The sequence below is a fragment of the Lissotriton helveticus genome, chromosome 10 (assembly GCF_964261635.1).
Source record: "Lissotriton helveticus chromosome 10, aLisHel1.1, whole genome shotgun sequence".
Lineage (NCBI taxonomy): Eukaryota > Metazoa > Chordata > Amphibia > Caudata > Salamandridae > Lissotriton > Lissotriton helveticus.
Window position 1 is genome coordinate 747,986,436 of NC_136071.1, and position 18,736 is coordinate 748,005,171.

Sequence of the window (18,736 nt, forward strand, 5' to 3'; positions counted from 1 at the left end):
GAAGTGTTTTGTGATATTATTGTAATGTTTGAGATAGCAGTTTGAAGAAAATAAAGATCAAAGTATAATCCTCGCCTCAGTGTCCCTAATAGAATCCGAACATTCAGTCGCAAAGCTAGAAAATTTATAGTTGGGTGTCCTATTCCCATGGTTTGCTAAAATATCCGAGATTAAGTTCAGCCAAAGAAACAAATCAATTATTACTCATTTGCCAATGAAACAAAATGTTAAATATTCTGAAGAAAGCACAACTAATGATTTCTATAAAAAATATTTTATTTTATAAACTTAGCTTAATATTTAGTTTTTAGTGCTGCAATAGATTTTCTCTAACTGTCAATGATACATAGTCTTATAAAAGACCATTACATTATTACAATGACTACGTTATTGACTCACCTATGACAAAAACTGAAAATATAATTATTTTCTTTGTGACTTTACAAAAAGAAGTTACTTCTTCAACAAATGTGCACAGGCAGATTGAACATTACACACAACTGTATTTTTGAAGTTTAAATATATCTATATATTCTAAGCGACCTGTAACAAACAAAGGTAGTTAAGGCTATTAAAATCACTGGGAATAACATGCTTATTTCCTCTCTTCACATTTCAGAAATGCCAGCACCTCTCAGTTTTAAGGCTATGCAATACTGGGTACATGTTCAAGGAAAGTTTAATGAGTAAATTATCTTATAATCCAGCTTGGATCCTTTGCAATGCCAGCATTTTCCGGACCCAGTATGGCTGCTGCATGTGTGCACTGCCCAGTTGACAGGTACCTAAAAGACAGAACACTTCATTTGGTCACAAAAAACACATACCTTCTGTATAGCCATCATTATATTACTCATCATATTCCAGCCAACTGCTGCACACTATACTTGTGCAAATGAGCAGTTCCAAAAATTAGATTCATGTTGAGAAATTGTAAACAATTGCAGTAGGCAATGTCTAAATGTATTTTTGTCACTAGCTTGAATATGTAAAATGCATTAAGGCTCTAACGCATACTCACGGTTATCATATCTTAGATTACTTGTCAATTGAGATCAGGTTTATCAATACTCCTATAACTATAATGACAGAACATTTATTTTTTTCATCTCAGGTTGTTTTTTCCCCTCCAAAAACCCACTGATTTGTCAGACCAAATCACATTTCACTTTGTTTTCACCACAGAAAATGGGTCTTAATAGATTTAGCTTTCCTGGTCGACCAACATTTCAGATCTGTTTACAGTGCAGAAAAGACACAAAGCACAGGCGTACCCATGCAGGTGGACCCCAGCAGGTGAGTGGGATCCTTAAGGTCTGGTGATGCTGGATTCAGTGAAAGATGTCAACAACCATTATAAGAATCTTCTGGGAGCAAGTGCTCCCGCATATATACTGACTGCACAGCATCAGATAGACTTCAATGTCATTTTAAGACCACCTGACCTACCTTTGGAAGGGGCCAAAGACCACTATGGGTGGTAGCAATCTGTGAATCTGTTCTATGATAGGGCAAGTCCCCGACAAGACCATCCATGTCCCCTTCCAAAGGCACTTTAGAGGGGGCAAAGTCGAGAGGCAGCCACACACTCAGGTCAAGGAAGCACAAGTGAACACCAATTCCTATCATGGAACTATTTCAGTGCTCAAGCGTGGTTTGGATATGCTCAGAATAGCCATGATCTGCTAGAGACTATCTATCTGCAGTTTCCTTACAGACCCACCCATGCCTTCCCGCTATGTGGACTAATATTGTAGGGCTAGAGTTACTCACCTTTCAGGGCCCTAGTTTTGCACACGACTACGTCAGTTACTTCATGGCTCTGCACTTCTGACGGTCGTGTGCCTGAGTGGCACCTATATAGGCACCTTGACGTCATAACTGACGGGACAAAGCCAAGTATGTCACAAGGAGCCGAATGGTGCCACCCGACTTTGTGGGTGTCAAACCACAAAGAGACATTTTTACAAAGGAATATTAAGCCGGAGAGAACTGTGGAACTGAGTTTCATTGTCGGAGGACAAGGTGGAATTAATTAGTGGGTTGTAGCTATGCAGGTCGGTGCAGAAAAAGCACTGGTAAGGAACAGAGGATGAACAATGCTGCACAGGACAAGGAGTTACATCTGGTGTGTGGGTGATTAGATGACTGGTGGAACCATGATGCAATTAACCAAAAAGGATTTTGGGTGGGTTACTAAGAAAGGAGGCAGTGGGCAATATACTGTGGGTGTACATTTCAGCAAAACATCCTTCTCTAACTGACATGTATTTTTTTATTTTGCAACAAAGATGCAAGAGTTGATATTGTATCAAGACAGGATGGTTAAAGAACAGGAAGTATTTAACCATAGAAGGGGTCTGATATGGTGAACAGGAAGCAAAGAACAAGTTACTTACCTTCGGTAACGCATTATCTGGGAGAGACTATCTAGCTGCAGATTCCTTACATTTGCAGTTCCCAGGCATGAGGCCAGATCCTGGAACTTTTGCTGACCAATACTCCTTAGCGCGCAACGTCGGGTGGCTCCATTCGGCTCTGCGTGACATCCTTGGCAGCGCCAGTTATGATGTCACAGTGCCTATATAGGTGCCACCCAGACAAGCAGACGTCAGTACTTTTAGTTTTTTCCACGCCAGAAGTGCAGAGCCATGACGTGACTGACGTAGTCTTGTGCAAAAAAAGGGCCCTGAAAGGGGAGCAAACCTAGTCCTACAATATTAGTACGCATAGCGGGGAGGCATGGGTGGGGCTGTAAGGAATCTGCAGCTAGAGAGAGTGTCTACCAGATAATGCGCTACCGAAGGTAAGTAACTTGTTCATCTGATAGAGACTTCTAGCTGCATATTCCTTACCTTTGAATCAGATACCCAAGCCATAGCCTCCTGGTGGTGGGTTGAGGAATCACACCCTAACTAAGTCTTTGTTAGACCTGTCAGCCCTTTGGGTGGTCCCTCCTCTTTTTCTTTCTTTTCCCTCCTTTCTGCCTCCTAATTTTTCTTTTATTTTAGCGTCAACCACAATTTTTGGTGTTGTCCCTAGAGTTCTGAGTGCCTTCTTCCCTATAACTTTTTGAGGCCTAGGTGCTCTTTTAACATGGTGAAAACATAGGCACACAAAATGGTGGCTTGTAACTGCCACATTTTTACCTCAGGGTTCTGAGCCATAGGACAACATAGGTAAGTTCTAGAACCTTCCAGCCAGTTCCAGTAGCCAGGTGCCCTTCCCCCTGATGCCGAGTCCGGCTGCTGTGGTGTGGTAGCGGGGGCCGGCAAGCGCAGCCGGAGGACAGCAGTGAAGCCAGCCGCGACATCGGAAGAAGCCGGCCGGCGCTGGAGGAGGCTGGGAGAAGGCGGAGCATGTTGCGGGTGGAGCCAGCGAGAGGAGGATTGCGGAGGTTCTGCCAGACGCCACTACGAGCCAGTGGAGTGAGGAAAGCTTGAACTCTGCCTCGCGAGAAACGGAAGGCAAGTTAGTCCAGTCATCAGCGGAGCCTTGCCCTGATCAGGAACACAGAACGAGCGCTGTTTGGAGCTCGATTGATACCTCAATGAAAACAAAGTAAGCTGGGTACCTACTCTGGGAGGTGGTGGCCGTGGAAACAATCGTGTCTTGGCCTGAGTTGGTGGTGAGCTGGGGGGGCCTAGGCAATGACACAGACCTGAGGCGTTGGAAATCAGACAATCTACATCACGAACGGTAATCCCCAAGTACTGGACTGTACATTCCAGTGACTGCCTTACTAGAGTGAGAGTGATCTGGGAGGGAGAGACAGTTCCAGATAATTGTTCAGTCATCAGCCACTGGAGGCCAGGGTAATAGGGCTGAATCGGGAGTCAGGGAACCTCGTTGTGTAGATTACTGAAGGCATAAGAATATACTGGTGTTATCCGTACCAGCCCCCTGCAGGAGTAGAGCAAGCTATATGGCAATATGAGATACATTTATAACCTGCCTGTTTTCGTTTAGATGCACAGCTGTTTGATTCAGTTTACAAAAGTGTCAATGGGGAAAGGTTTACGGAACAGCTGTGATCTCTAGTTTGTGCCGTCCCAGAGTTCCCAAGGGTAATGTACATGTCAGTTTCCTTATAGAAAAGCATTATTCTGGTAATTCATTTTGTGCCAGGCTACCCTATGTGGACTGGTAACCCCAGGTCCAACATATTGGTGTTCAGCGGTGGGATTAGAGCTTGTGCTTGCATCCACTTAGTAGTAACACGGTGTGCACCACATGCCTACACCTGGAGTTTTCTCCTAGCGGACTCCCTAATTAAAAGTTTTGTTTTTTTCCCAAACGCTTTCCTGGTGGTGGGTGGAGGTAGCTTTTAATTATCGCCTTTCTTGACTTCTTCTAAGTGACTGTCAGAGACACTGTTGGCAAAATGGAATTCGAATTGGAGGAGTTGGAGACCTACACTGCGGCCCAACTTAGGGAATTCTGCCAAAGTAGGGGGGTGTTTTTCAAGCGTGGTGCTAAAAAGGGGGAACTCCAAACCAGCTTGAGAGCATGGGTGGCAGCTCATCCAGATGGGAGGAAGGAGGAGGAAGAGGGGGATCAGGACACTGTCATCGGAGTGGATGGACTGTACCAACCTGAAGGGGGGAACCTACTAACAGGTCCTAGGACACTTTCAAGGGAGGGCAGCAGTGTCTCTGTAAGAAGCTTGACCGAAGCCGAAATAGCTGACAGAAGAGAGGAAAGGCAGTTGAAGTGGGAGTTAGCTAGGTTGGAGAAGGAGAGGGAGGAAAAGAGGCTGGCTCATGAGTTGAGTCTCAGGGAGTTAGACCTCAAGGCCCTGCAAATAGGGACTCCTAGTACTCCTGTTGGTGGTAGCGAACCCAAAGAGATAGCCAGGGAACCCAGAACCTATTTGCCAAAAGACGTAGTCGCCAGCTACAGTGCAGGGAATGATATTGCGAAATGGTTGGCTGCCTATGAGGTCTCGCTAAGAGCCCATGGGATATTGGAAAGACACTGGGGGGGTGGCCTGTATCAATACATGCCTCCTGCAGGAAGGGATGCACTTTTGGCCCTAGAGCAGGAGGAGCAGACTAACTACCACACCATGAAAGTGGAGCTGATAAAGTTTGGGCTGACTCCTGAGAAGTACCGACAAAAATTCAGGAACAGCCACAAACTGGCTACACAGAACTGGGTGGATGTTATGTTGTGTAATATGTAATGTACCTTTAACTTTGCACATTCCACATTCTTCAGAATTGCGTGTACTGTGTTCCACTTTCCTCAATGTGTTCTACTTTTATTCAGTTGACGCTGACTGACTACCTGTCAGCTGTGTACCTGCTTGCTTAAGCATTAAACCTATTTCAACCTACATTGAAGTGTCCCTCTTCAATTCAACAGTGGATTTCCTACATTATGCCAAAAAGGCCTTAGAGGGTTGGGTGCAAGGCAGCGAGGTGGGGGACTACGAGGGGCTGTATGATTTAATCCTAAAGGAGCACCTACTCGAGAAATGTTTTCCAGAGCTGCGACAACACCTGGTGGACAGCAAGCCAACCAGTCCCCGGAAGCTTGCTGAGGAGGCAGACATCTGGGCTAGTACCCAGGTGTCCTCAAAGGGGACTGGAGGGGATTCCCAAAGGGCTGGTCAGGGCGCTCCCCAGAAGAAAGAAGGGGGAGATAAAAAGAGGGAGTTCTATAAAGGCCCCCAAAACAATTTCCAAGGAAAGGGATCAGGATTCATTCCTAGGGCCAACCCGCCGAAAAACCCTCATCCTGACCATAGTCAGCAGCCAAGGGTTGTCCGCTGCTATGAATGTGGTGGGGTTGGGCCCTATAAAGGAGACGCTAAGTGCCCAAAGAGACCACCCCCTCCCACTGGAGGAAAAGCCCCGGGAGTAGCTAGTGTAGTGCTCGGGGAGGAGTTGCCCTTAGATAAGGGGGGGGGGGAGTGGGCGGGAGTCACTTTAGTGTCCCTGGGAGATCGGGAGATGGTTCCTAAGATCCAGGTGCCCTCAAATACTACCAAGTATGGGCAGTGGGTCACCATCAATGGCCAAAGAGGGGAAGCTCTAAGGGACACAGGTGCCAGTATGACTATGTAAATGTAAATTGATACTTGTATAGCGCACTACTCACCCGCAAGGGTCTCAAGGCGCTTGTACGAATACCGCTGTGTAACCCATCCTGGCTTTCCCTGTGAGGTGTCCACTCCTGGGCACCCCCAAGGTGGAGGCCAGGCATCCTTAGCGTTGTGGAGATTAAGCAAGCTATTGCCCAGAGTTGCAGAGTGGGACTCCATGATTGGAATAGGCACCGAGGCGAGAATTATCAGGTCCGTGGAATTTTTGAGCTCAAGACCCCCGAGGCAGGGAATTGAACCCTGGTCCCGGGCTAGACCTCTGCATCAGGGTCTGCCGCTCTAACCATTGAGCCACACTTCTCCACTATGGTAAGGAGTCATCTGGTGTCTCCAGAGCAAGTGATTCCACACGTGCTTCACACCGCCGCGATGGCTGACGGCAGAATAGGTCACTACCCGGTGGCCGAGGTTCCATTTGAGTGGGAAGGGGTTGCAGGTCCTCTTCGAGTTGCCGTAAGCCCTGCCGAGCCAGTCGATTGTCTGTTGGGGAATGATAGGGAGCACAATGCTTGGAAGGAGGTGGAATACCGGACTCATTCTGAGATGCTGGGTACACCTGACTGGACCTGTGCCAGCACAAGGTCCGCGACTACCCAGAGGGGGAGTTCGCCAGGGCTGGAGCCTGGAACAAAGGCACAGGCAGCTGCCAGGAAGGGAACGATCCGGGGACAGGAGAAGCCTGCCTCGGCATCCACGCCCCGTGAGATGGATAGGCCACCTGAGGTGGTGGACCTGGAGTCCACGGACGGGTATGTGGTCTCACTGGAGAACCTACCAATCCCTGCCGAATGGCATGTGGAGGGGGGGGCCAACCAGGGAGGAGTTCTGTAAGGGCCAGAAGGAGTGCCCTACCCTTTTTTTGCAAAAACAATTTTTATTGGCAATCATGTTTGACAAGAAATTGGTACAGTCGGCAAAATAATGCAGCGATGAATGACAGTGTAGGATGATAATATTTCACTTACATGAAGCCTTTTATACATAACTAACCCCGAAACAGTTCCTGCCCTGTGCCCCACCCCCGTCAGTGTGCCTTTGTCCTCCATTAGTGAACTTTAAACCAACAGAAAGTCACCTCCCTGTCAAGAATAAAAAGAAAAAGGTAAGTAGTCTGTGTCAATGGGGGAACCGAACTCTCAGAACCCCTGTTGTGCGTGTAGTAATTGTGTGCTTCGTTGGAAGTGGGGTACCCACTAAAATATCATTTCTACGGTGCCGCTGCCTCCTCATCCTCACTCAGTTCGCTCTCGGGTAGCTGGAGTGCTATCACCAAGGCCTCCCACGCTCTAGCTACCTCTAAGGCCTTGTCGTTGTCTAGGCGCCTGGCCTGTTGCAGCCGCAATGCGCTCTCCGCCTTCGCCCATCTCAGCAGAGCGGCCCTCCAACGCAAGTAGCTGGGACCCTGGTTAGATTTCCAGTGCATGGTGATCTCTCTTTTGGCTAAAATCAGGCCCAAATCATAAAACTTACTAGTAACGCGAGTACGGGGGGGTGTGAGGGAACCATAACAATAAGCAAGCACCCATATCCGCCACTATCTGCCGGTCCGTGACAGCATTCAGGCAGGCCATCACCGCTTCCCAGTAACCAGTCAGTCCACCACAGGACCAAAACATGTGTGCGAAATCCGCTCCCGCCGTCCCACATCTAGGACAGAGCGACGATGCGCCCTCAAAATAGCGCGAAATCTTAACTGGTGTTAGGTACGCACGGTGTAGAGTAAAGAATTGGATCAATTGGAACCTGGCGTTCCTAGTGCTCTTCCATGCTCGTCGCACTAGCTGCAGCCATGTCGAATCAGGAATCGGTCCCCCAACATCACATTCCCACTTGGCTCTCAGTCCATCCATGGGCTGTAGGGTTTCAGTCGACAGCCTCCTGTAGAGGCAGGTGACGGCCTTGTAAGTACCAGCCGCCATGACCACATATTGGCAGCATTTGGATGTCGGTGGCTCGGAGAGCCCCCCTGCCAGTGTCTCCGAATACTGGCCACCAGCGCGGCGTGCAACAGGTAGTCACCTCTTGGGAGGTCGTAAGCGTCTCGCAACTCTTGGAATGGGAGCAGCGTACCATCTTTGTAAAGGTCACCGAGCACTTGCAAACCGAGCTCCTCCCAGGCTGCCAGCGCAGACCAGTCGCCTCCGTGCGGGAAGGTCGTGCACATCCCCAGTGGAATCTCAGGGGCATACGGGCGAGCGGTACCGGAGCGCCTATGGCAACGAAGCCAACAGCTACGAAGCGTTCGTTCCTCCAGAGTGAGCTGGGTAAGGTCCAGCTTCTGGCCCAGGATTATAAAAGAGATGATATGTCTGGGGAACATTCTGCCCTGCACCCCCTCTGGGCCCCGGTACTCTAAGGCCACTGCCTGGGTAAGCCACTGCAGCTGCGCCGCCAGTTAATACCACTCAAAATCCAGGACCGCAAGTCCCCCATCCTCCCTGGGACGCATCAACGTGGCCAGCGCAACGCGCCGTCTACCCGATCCCCAGATGAACCCGGTAAGTAGGGAGCGGAGCCTGCTAAAAACCGACGCCGGGACCCATATTGGTAAAGTGCGGAACAGATACAATAAACGGGGAAGTGCTACCATTTTCAGTAGCGCCACTCGCCCTGCGACAGACAGAGGGAGTGTCCGCCAGAATCCCATGGAGCCTCGCAGATTCCGGATCGCTCTGTCAATGTTTACCCTCTAGGAGGGCCAGCGCAGTATGATAGACATGCGTACCTAGGTAGGGGAGGCAATGATACTCCCATCGCAGTTCGCCCTCCGGTTGTGAGTCATCCGTCCTTGGTGCCAGCGGGAAGAGACAAGACTTCCCCCAGTTGACTCGTATGTCCCAAAATGTGGCCAAACTCCAAGAGCAAACGTTCGGCCCCACGCAGGGAGTCGCCGGTGTCCGCTAAAAACATCAGACAGTCGTCCGCATAGAGGGAGATGTAGTGAGTATCACCTCTCAGTGTAAGACCTCCGTAAGCTCGGCCCATACTGGCGTGAGCTGCCAGAGGCTCTATAGCGAGCGCGAATAGTAGAGGGGACAAGGAGCACCCCTGTCGCGTCCCCCGACCAACCCTGTATGCGGCGGAGATGGTAGCGCCTGTCTTGACTCGAGCAGTGGCCGCGGCATAAAGCAAGGCAGTCCACTGCACAAACCGCTCACCCAGTCCAAAGGCCCCCAGCACCCGGAGCAGGTATGGCCATTCAACGCTGTCAAAGGCCTTCTCGATGTCAATCGCCAGGACAGCGGCATCAGGGAGGCCTTCAACATTGCTCCCCATGACCCGAAGCAGCCGGCGCACACAGGTGGCGGTGGTGCGCTGGGGAATAAAGCCCGCCTGGTCGGGGTGCACCAAGGTGCGCATGTGAGCCAGAAACCGCGTCGCGAGAACATTGCTCAGTATCTTGTAGTCCGTCGTGAGCATGGATAGTGGGCGGTAGGCCGGGCGAGAGCAGGCATTGCCGCCACGCTTCAGTAAGGGTATCACCAAGGCCTCGCGAGTGGTCGCGGGTAAAGCCCCGGCGTCCCAGGCCTCGCGGTAAACCGCCTGCAACCGTGGGATCAGCACATCCGCGTAGGCTGCGTAAAATTCAATCGGTAGACCATCCGCGCCAGGGGTCTTGCGGCGAGCCATGTGCTTAATAGCTACACGTATCTGCCCTTCGGTGATATCCCCGCCCAAGCGGTCCACGTGATCCGGGTCGAGCCGGGGAAGCCGCGCCTCAAACAGGAATTTGTCGAGCTCCACAGGTGCACTTGACATCTCGCTCCTGTAAAGGTGTGTATAATATGCCAAGAATTGGGCGTTGATCTCCAATTGAGTGTAAACCATACGCCCCTCCGGGGTAGCCAAAGCCACGATCGGAGTGCCTCGAGTCAATGGATTAGCCAGCCAGGCCAGCAGGGAGCCCATCTTGTCACGTTCAGCATGAGCTCTAATAAGATACTCCTTATAGTCAAAGCAGCAGAGCTTCTCCATCGTTGACGTAACTTCTTCTTGCGCGACTGAAACCGCTCCGTGAGCCTCAGGAGTCGTGTGACTACGTCGCTTCTCCACACGCAAGCGATCCTCGCTGAGCGCGATGTCCTGCAGGAGGGTCTTACGGACTCCCGCGGTAGCCGAAATACAGACTCCCCGAATTACCGCCTTAAAGGCGTCCCACTCCAGCGCCCTACTCGATGCCGTGCCCTCATTAGCAGCGAAATAACCTTCCACCCCAGTTCGTACATCAGCCTTAAACGCCGCGTCCTGCAGCGCCAATGGGTTTAACCGCCACGTCGGGATAGCTTGGCGCTGCCGTGTCCATTGGACCACTACCAAGCAAGGGTTATGATCGGAAATCGTTTTAGCCAGGTATTCACTGTGGCGGACCAAACACTGAGCGTCCGGCGAGCAGAGAATGCTGTCAAGGCGAACATGCAGAGCATGTGGGGGGGGAGTAAAAGGAAAAATCCCTCTCAGTAGGGTGTTGAGTACGCCATGCATCGACCAGGCCCCAGCTACTCTGCCACTCTCTCCTACTCTTCGCTAGCCTGTGAGCTGCTGCTTGCGCCAATGGTGGGTGAGACCTGTCTAATTCCACATCCAACACAGAGTTAAAATCCCCCCTAATAGGACCGTATTAGCCAGGACTGTCGCCAGTTTCCCGGATAATCGCGTGAAAAGGGCAGGCTGCTCCACATTTGGGGCGTAGACACTGCAGAGCGTCACGTCCCTCCCATCCAGTCGGCCCTGCACAGCCACAAACCTCCCCTCAGGACCTACCACTGTCATCAAGGGTTGGAAGGGAACCCCTGCCCTCACCCAGATCAAAACTCCTCTTGCAAAGGCCGAGTACCCAGTGTAAAACAGTTGTCCCCGCCACCTGCGCTGCTGCGCCCGCCCCTCTGCCTGGTCAACATGTGTTTCCTGCAGGAAGGCTACCTGGATCCCCCTGCAAACAAGATAGGCATGCACCTTGTGACGTTTCAGCATGGAATTCAGTCCCCGCACATTCCAGGTTACACACTTCAGCTCAGGTAAGGAGCCCATTCACAGTAGCAAGTACAGTTTTGAGTAAAGAAAAAACTCCAGGCACACTGACAACCCCCCAAAATCCTGACCCCTAAGACCACCCAACAAGCCTGTGTCCCACCCATCCCCAGAATAGGCCCCCAACAGTAGAAACCCATCCAAAAGCAAAGTCGCAAGAAGAACAGTCTCTGGTAACTACCAGAGTCTCACAATAGGTGTGAGATAGGGGGGGGGGGGTTCGCCGCCACTTCCAACAGACCGTGAGCTACATATGCCGCCCGACCGGCCTCCCCCCGTATGCCCCAGGTGTCCCACATCCCCACCTCGTCAATGGTAGGAACCATGTAGCGTACGAAGTAGCCGCCCAACAGTTCCCTGCCCGCCCGGGATACATGCCTCCCCCCAAACCCAGATCAGGAACACATCAACATACGATACCACTGCGGAGGGGGCACTAGGATCATTCGTCTAGCAAGTCATCAGCAGTCCCAGGAGTGACATGGGGTGGCACGGGGCCGCCACCGCCCGAACCCTCCGACGCCCCATTCTCAGATCCCCTATGGGAACCCGACTCCACCGCTGAAGTCGACTCCATTGTCTTGGAAATGGTAGAGACCGCCCGGAGGGCCTCTTTGCGTTCCAGTTCAGTTTGCGATACGGAGGGGGTCCGAGCATTCGGTGGTCGTCTCCTGGGTCTCCTGTTCCGCTTAGGTCTCGGTGCGGCGCTCCGCGGTTCCCCAGTTGTCAGATGAGCATCCGCACCGGCCCTGTACAATTCCAGCCAGTCCCACACCTCGTCAGGAGAATTATAGAAGGAAGATTTGCCCTCCATCATGATCCGCAGGCGGGCCGGGAACAAGAGAGAGTAACTGATACCCTCCTCACGAAGAGCCTTCTCAACTGCCAGGAAGGTTGAGCGCAGCCTCTGAACCTCGAGAGAATAATCCGGGTAGATGGAAACGTGGGCATTGTCCACTCGATAGAGCCCCAGTGCTCGCGCCTTTTGTAGGATAAGGTCTCGGTCTCTGTAGTGCAACAGGCGCGCCACCACCGGCCGAGGAGGTCGACCAGCAGCAGGAGGCCGGGCCGGCACTCGGTGGGCACGCTCCAGGCTGTAAAACGGTGTCAGACCCTCCGGGACCACCACGTCACGCAGCCAGGTTTCAAGGTAGCCCAACATGTCAGAACCTTCAATTTTGTCAGATAGGCCAACCACGCGTATATTATTGCGGCGGTTGCGTCCCTCCGCATCCTCCGCCCTTTGTTCCAGCAGGTGCACCCGTCATTGCAGCTCATCCAGAGATACCTCAGAGGCCTTGACCGTGGGTTCCAGTGTGTCCAGCCGAACTTCAGTCTGGTTGACCCGGTCCGCTAGTTTGCCGTGGTCTGTTTGCAGGAGCCCCAAATTCGTGGATACCTGAGCGATGTCGTGGTGCAAGGCCTCTCTGGTGTCAGTGATGGCTTTCAAGATCTGATCCAGTTGGCTCTGCGGTAGGCCCGCCGTCGACCCACCGGGTAGAGTAGGGTCCTGACCGCTCGCTGATCCCTCCGCATGTTCTGGAGGAGGTTTAAGGCGCTTCCCCATGGCGCCGGCCGGTCTCGGCCCTCGGTCAGCAGGCGCCGGGTGCTCCCTCAGTCAGATCCACCAGGAGTCTATGCTGTGCTGGTGGGTCAGAACACAATCCTGCAATCCCAAGGGTCACTCCCCCGGTCGCGCACGTGGCTGCACCGCTGCGGGTTCTCAGATCCAGCACCTCACACCCAGCACCGGGCGGGCGTGTCGCGTAGCTCAGGGCAGATGTTGCAAGCAAGCCCCGAGGTTGAGCCGCCCCCTCTGACCTAGGAGCGGGAGATCAAGTTCGCGGCAGCCAGTGCGTCCACTGTGGCGTGGCGATGTCAGCGGTAGGTGGTCCCGGCCCCAGCCAGGGGGTCAATGTCCTTGCACGCCGGGAAAGAACCACTCCCGGGATCAGGCCCTGTTAGGTTCACAGGCACCGTGTCAGGGCTCCAGCTCCCCACACCAGCAGCAATCGGCAGGGCTCCTCAGGACCCGGCCGCTTCAGGGGGACACAGCGCCGACCCCTCAGGCCCCCCGCAGTCGGCAGGGCACACCAGCCCCACAGGACAATTGCCCAGTGCCAGCAGAGCGCTCTCGGTGAGTCACCTCAGGATCAGGGCCGCCCACAGTCCCCAGAGCGCGAGCCGGGAGTCTCCCTGGTCCCGTGTCCGGCAGGCCTCCGCAGCCACAGGAGGCGCTCCGTCTTCTCACCTGTGGGCACCCTCGATCATGCCCCGCTGCAGTCCCACTCTGGGGCGGCCCATCCACCGCCACCGACCGGCCGTGGGGTTGAAGTCCTGACCCTCGTAGCAGCCGGCGGCCGGCCGGCCCTCACCGCAAGTCGGCCATCTGCATAATCGAGGCCGGGGATGAAGCAGGGCGAACAGGCCGCAAAAGATGGCCGGCGCTGTCCGTAGGAGCTCGGGTGCGGCGCGTCTCCACACCGCCGCCGGGTCGGCCTCACCGTCCCAGACCGAACCTCAATGTCCGCGGGTGGGGATGTGGTCAATCCCAATTCAGCAGGGCCAACAGGATAAGGTAGAACAGGATAACCGGGAAAGGCCGTGACGGAGCTCAGAGCACACGCGTCCATTTTCTCCGGCGGCCAAGCCACGCCCCAGGAGTGCCCTACCCTTGAGAGTCTGAGGCGTCAGGCCACAGCCCAGGCAGCAGGTAACAGTACAGGGAACTACCACATTTACTGGGAGGATGGACTCCTCTACAGTGAACCCAAGGCTCCAGTGCACAGTTCGTCACGGGCCTTGGTTGTTCCCCAACGTTACCGAGCCTTTCTTTTAGAACTGGCTCACGAAATACCCTTGGCAGGACACTTGGGCCAGGACAAGACCTTTGCCCGGCTTGTTCCTCATTTCTACTGGCCTCAGATGAGGGTGGCGTCCGACACTTACTGTCGGACATGTGTGTCTTGCCAAGCCAGTGGGAAAACAGGGGTGAAGCTGAAAGCTCTCCTGAAACCACTACCTGTCGTTAGCACCCCCTTTGAAAGGGTGGGCATCGACATTGTGGGGCCATTGGATCCACCAACTTCAGCTGGTCACAGGTTTATCCTGGTTCTGCTGGATCATGCCACTCGGTACCGAGGCAATTCCTTTGAGGACTGTTACTGCACCCGCAGTGGCTAGGGCCCTGATGGGGATCTTTACCCGAGTGGGTTTCCCCAAGGAAGTTGTGTCCGACAGGGGGACCAACTTCATGTCAGCCTACATGCGGGCTATGTGGAAGGAGTGTGGGGTTACCTACCGGTTCTCCACCCCTTATCACCCACAGACCAATGGTCTGGTGGAAAGGTTCAATAAAACCTTGAAAGGCATAATCAGGAGTCTGCCTGAGAGCCTGCAGAGGAAATGGGACGTCCTCCTACCCTGTCTGTTGTTTTCATACAGGGAAGTGCCGCAGAAAGGAGTGGGCTTCAGCCCCTTCAAACTTCAGTATGGGCACCCTGTTCGTGGACCTCTCAGCCTGGTGAAAGACGGTTGGGAAAAGACTCCCAGGAGGCTTCCCCAGGATGTGGTGAGCTATATGCTGGCCTTCTGAAGCCAAATGGCTAAGTTGTGGAAGTAAGCTTCTGACAACTTGGAAGCCAGCCAGGCAGTGATGGAGTGGAATGACCACAATGCTCACCCTGTGGAGTTAGAGCCTGTCCAGAAAGCGCGGGTGATGGAACCTGGAGAGTTGAGCGGCCTCCAGGATCGCTGGACAGGCCCCTTTGAGGTGATTGAGGAGAAGGGCAAGGCCACCTACTTAGTAGACCTTAAGACTTCCCGGCAGCCCCATCGGGTGCTCCATGCCAATCGCCTTAAACCCCACCATGAGAGGCCCGAGGTCATCTTGATGATGGTGACTGATGGAGCAGAGGAAGAGGAAAGTGAGCCTCTCCCTGATCTATTTTCTTCTCAGGAAAAGGATGGGTCGGTGGTGGGAGTGATTCTCTCACCATCCCCGACTCCTGAACAGCAGAGGGACTGCTGCCAGGTCCTGGAGCAATATTCCTCCCTGTTCTCCCTTATCCCGGGAAGGACCCACCTGTGTACCCATGACGTGGACACAGGAGACAGCCCACCTGTGAAGTCTAAGACCTACCGGCTGTCGGATAAGGTGAAGGCCAGCATCCATAGCGAAGTCACTAAGATGCTCGAGCTTGGAGTAAACGAACCTTCAAGTAGCCCCTGGTCCAGTCCGGTGGTTCTGGTACCAAAAGCTGCCCCGCCGGGCACCACTCCAGAACTCAGGTTCTGTGTGGATTACCGGGGACTAAATTCAGTGACCAAAACTGATGCTCATCCGATCCCCAGGGCGGATGAGCTCATTGACCGGCTGGGAGCTGCCCAATACTTGAGTACTTTTGACCTCACATCAGGGTACTGGCAGATCTCTGTGGTTCTGTAATTCTCAAACCTGACTCCATTTTAGTCTTGCCCTCACTTAGGCCTGTGAAGTAGGCCCAACGAACAAGTGGTCTGCCCTTCTGAGTTCGTGCATATATTAACTTGGGTTTTTCTGACTCTGAATGAACTGCAGAGAGAGTAACCCTTTTCACCTGAAACTGACCTTTTGCAAAACCAGTTTCACTAGCTGATCGTTGTCTGAGTTTTTCAATCACTGTTCAGGACCTCGTTAACCTTTATTTTCCTTGCACATATCTTATCCTAAACAATATCTAAATTGTTTCTTTACTTATGACTTTCTTTTCTAAACATGGGTTTTTGCCATGTGTTGTGACTGCCATCTGGTGTTGCCTTTTACTAGGCCTCAGAAGTTAGTCTGCGAGCAAAGCAGTCTGACCTTTTTTGGGTCATATATACATTAACTAAGGTTTTGTTTGTGCACTGGAGTTAATTTCAGAAGCTGGCCTTTCACCTGGAATTGACCCTGCCAAGCCAATTTCCCTGCAAGATCGTTATCCACTTTTCCCAATCACCATTCAAGACATTTGTTAACTTTTAAGTTTCTTTACGTTTGTTATCTTGCACATTATCTGAAACTACTTTTCTTTACTGTTCTTCATTTCATGGGTTACGCTTTCAAATAAGGGTTTGTGCGGGCCTTCCAGATTATTATTTAAATATGCCTAAATATTAACTTGTGGGTTGGGACACTGTAAAATGAGCTTTACTGTATGATGCTGTGTGATGTCATGTATTTTCTATTGGTTGAATTTTGGTGCAGGGGCGTGCATTTTAAATGTACCTTTTTGTGTATAAATAGGGATGTCTCGCCTTAGTAAAATTGAGCAGTTTCTTGAGTTGTACACCGTGTTGTATTGCTGGGATTTCTGCTACTTAGCTGCAGCTAATAAATTTGATCTCTGACGCCACCTAGAAGTATTACGTGTCTCTGTATACCAAGGCAAGGGAACCCAGAGGACTTTGGGCGTGTCCCTGGCGCCGCTGGGTACTTGAAAACCCAGTTCTTCAGTTGGCGCCCAACGTAGGGCGACTTCAGTGGTACCGGTCCAAGCCCGAAGATTGCAAGGAGCCACGTGAGGAAACTCTGGAGGAAGGCCCCCACTTCATCGACCACTGCATGTCGACATGGACCGAAGGTCTTTTCTGCGAGGCTTCCCGCTTTCCAACGGCTACGAAGGACTGCTGCCCTGACTGTCGCCTTGTCTTGGACCCTCCAATTGATGTTTGTAAAGCGAGACGATAGACTGTCTTCTGGTGGGGTGGCAGATATTTGGTTAGGTATAAGTGGGTCGCTCCCACGACTTTGTCTGGTTCCTTGGTTTTGATTTGGCTGCTGCAGTACCCAAAGCCGAAGGGCTTGTATATTTACGAGTGTATCATTTTTTGATTCCCTTTGAAGTTTGAAACCAGACTAGTGAGCAAGATGCCTGGTCTTGGTAAATTTGGTAATTGGTTTGTTTGTGGTAGTAACAGGGATTCCCGATTGGAGGATTCATGTCCGATACCTCCGGTTGGAACTCCGACTTCTGACCTCTATTCAAAACACGGAGTGGGCCATATTACTTATAATGAAGTATGGGTCCACTACACTAAAAATGATGGTGTTTTGCAATGGCCCCCACATGGTAGATTTGAAACAGAGATTTTAGACAATCTAGAAGTTAAGCTATTTAAGAAGAAAGCCCGGCCGGCAATGTTTGACTCTTTCCGCCTTTGGCGTAAGGAAGCCACACAGAGAGAAATTAAGCAAGCAAAGAGAGATAGGAAAGATAAAAATATGTCAGTACTACAAGCTGCTAGACAGTTTAAGGAAGATGGAGAAGAGCACGCGAGTGAAGTCTTAGATAGACAGCGTTGCATGGCCATAGATAAATGTTATCCGGCCTTGCCGTCTTCTCCTCCGAAAGTGATGGAAGACCCTGAAAAAGATCCTTTGATCTCTCATTTACTGAGATTGCCACCTCCCTATGTGCAGGGTGCTACTGCGCCTCTATTACCCCCGGTTGTTCCACCCTTTGTTGTTCAACCTCCTGCTGTTGTTCAGCCACCCGGTGCTCCACAGATGGTTTCGCCTTCTCCTGCGCAACCCATACTAGGGTCGCTAGCCTTGCTACCAGCTTTGCCTCAAACTCCTTTGCCTTCTGCTTCTGCATCTTCGATTTCTACTGTTCTTGTCCCTACACCTTCTTTGCCTCAAAATACTTATTCTCCTGTTCTTATGTCTGCTTCTTCTCCTTCTGTTCAAAAACGAATGACAGAAACGGTTTCTAATTTGTTGTCACCATTGTTTGGGTCACTAAATATGACCCCTGTTTCGGAACATAAGCAGAGTCGTAGTCAGCTTCCTAGTTCTGAAGAACGGACAGTGTTGGATTTGTTGGCTCGTAGGTGAATTTTAAATGCTCCGAGGTATGATTTGCCAGCAGTTATGGATGTTTTCTTTCAGTGGGAACCGCCTAAGCAAAGGTATGTTTTTGATGTAATGTGTACTTTTCTGCGTCAGGAATGGGAAGATAATGAGTTGGGTCTGATTCCGCAGGATGTGCTCGATGTTGAGTCAGATTTTGCTAAAGGGATGATAGTGGAATCTGATATTACAGATGCCGTAGAGACAATACTGGCTTTTAGATCTAGCCTTCCGCCTCAGACATTGTATGAACCTGATTCTTCTGTTAGAAGAAAAGCGAGACAGTATCCAATGAGAGATGTTCCTCCAATTTGGAAGGAAGGGGACCCAAATGCTAATCCAGTTATTCTGCCGCATTTTCAGCGAATATGGGTACATGTCCCTTGGAAGAGAGCAGAGGTCTTGGCTCTTAAGCAGACCTTACCTGACCCTCGTAAGAATCATGCTGGTTATTACAAGGAGTTGTCCCAGACAGTTGAAGTGTGTATTATGAATTTAGCTGACATAGATATGTTGATGGGTATTGTAGTCCCCCAACCTTTGTGGGCAAAGATTCGTCATGAGAATCATGCTGCTGAATTAGGTGATACCTGGGCGAATATTGTTGCTGCAGATGGTAGACAGGAGGGAGGTGCTAAACCTGAACCTCTAGTTTCAGAATTACCAGGTAGAATTATTAATCTGATGAAAACTACGATGCCTGCTTTACGAGTAAATTGGGATAA

At 51.5% G+C, this 18,736-nt stretch overlaps 1 protein-coding gene across 2 annotated transcripts in view; it reads right to left on the reverse strand.

The window, feature by feature from the left end:
- Window positions 1-258: 258 nt before the first annotated feature.
- PITRM1 (pitrilysin metallopeptidase 1) overlaps window positions 259-18,736 on the reverse strand; it is a 434,374-nt gene continuing 415,896 nt past the window's right edge. For both annotated transcript variants that reach the window (XM_078663309.1, XM_078663308.1), the window contains one exon: window positions 259-785. In XM_078663309.1, the coding sequence (XP_078519435.1) occupies window positions 692-785 (94 nt within the window). In that variant the 3' untranslated portion in view covers window positions 259-691. The remainder of the gene's footprint in view (window positions 786-18,736) is intronic.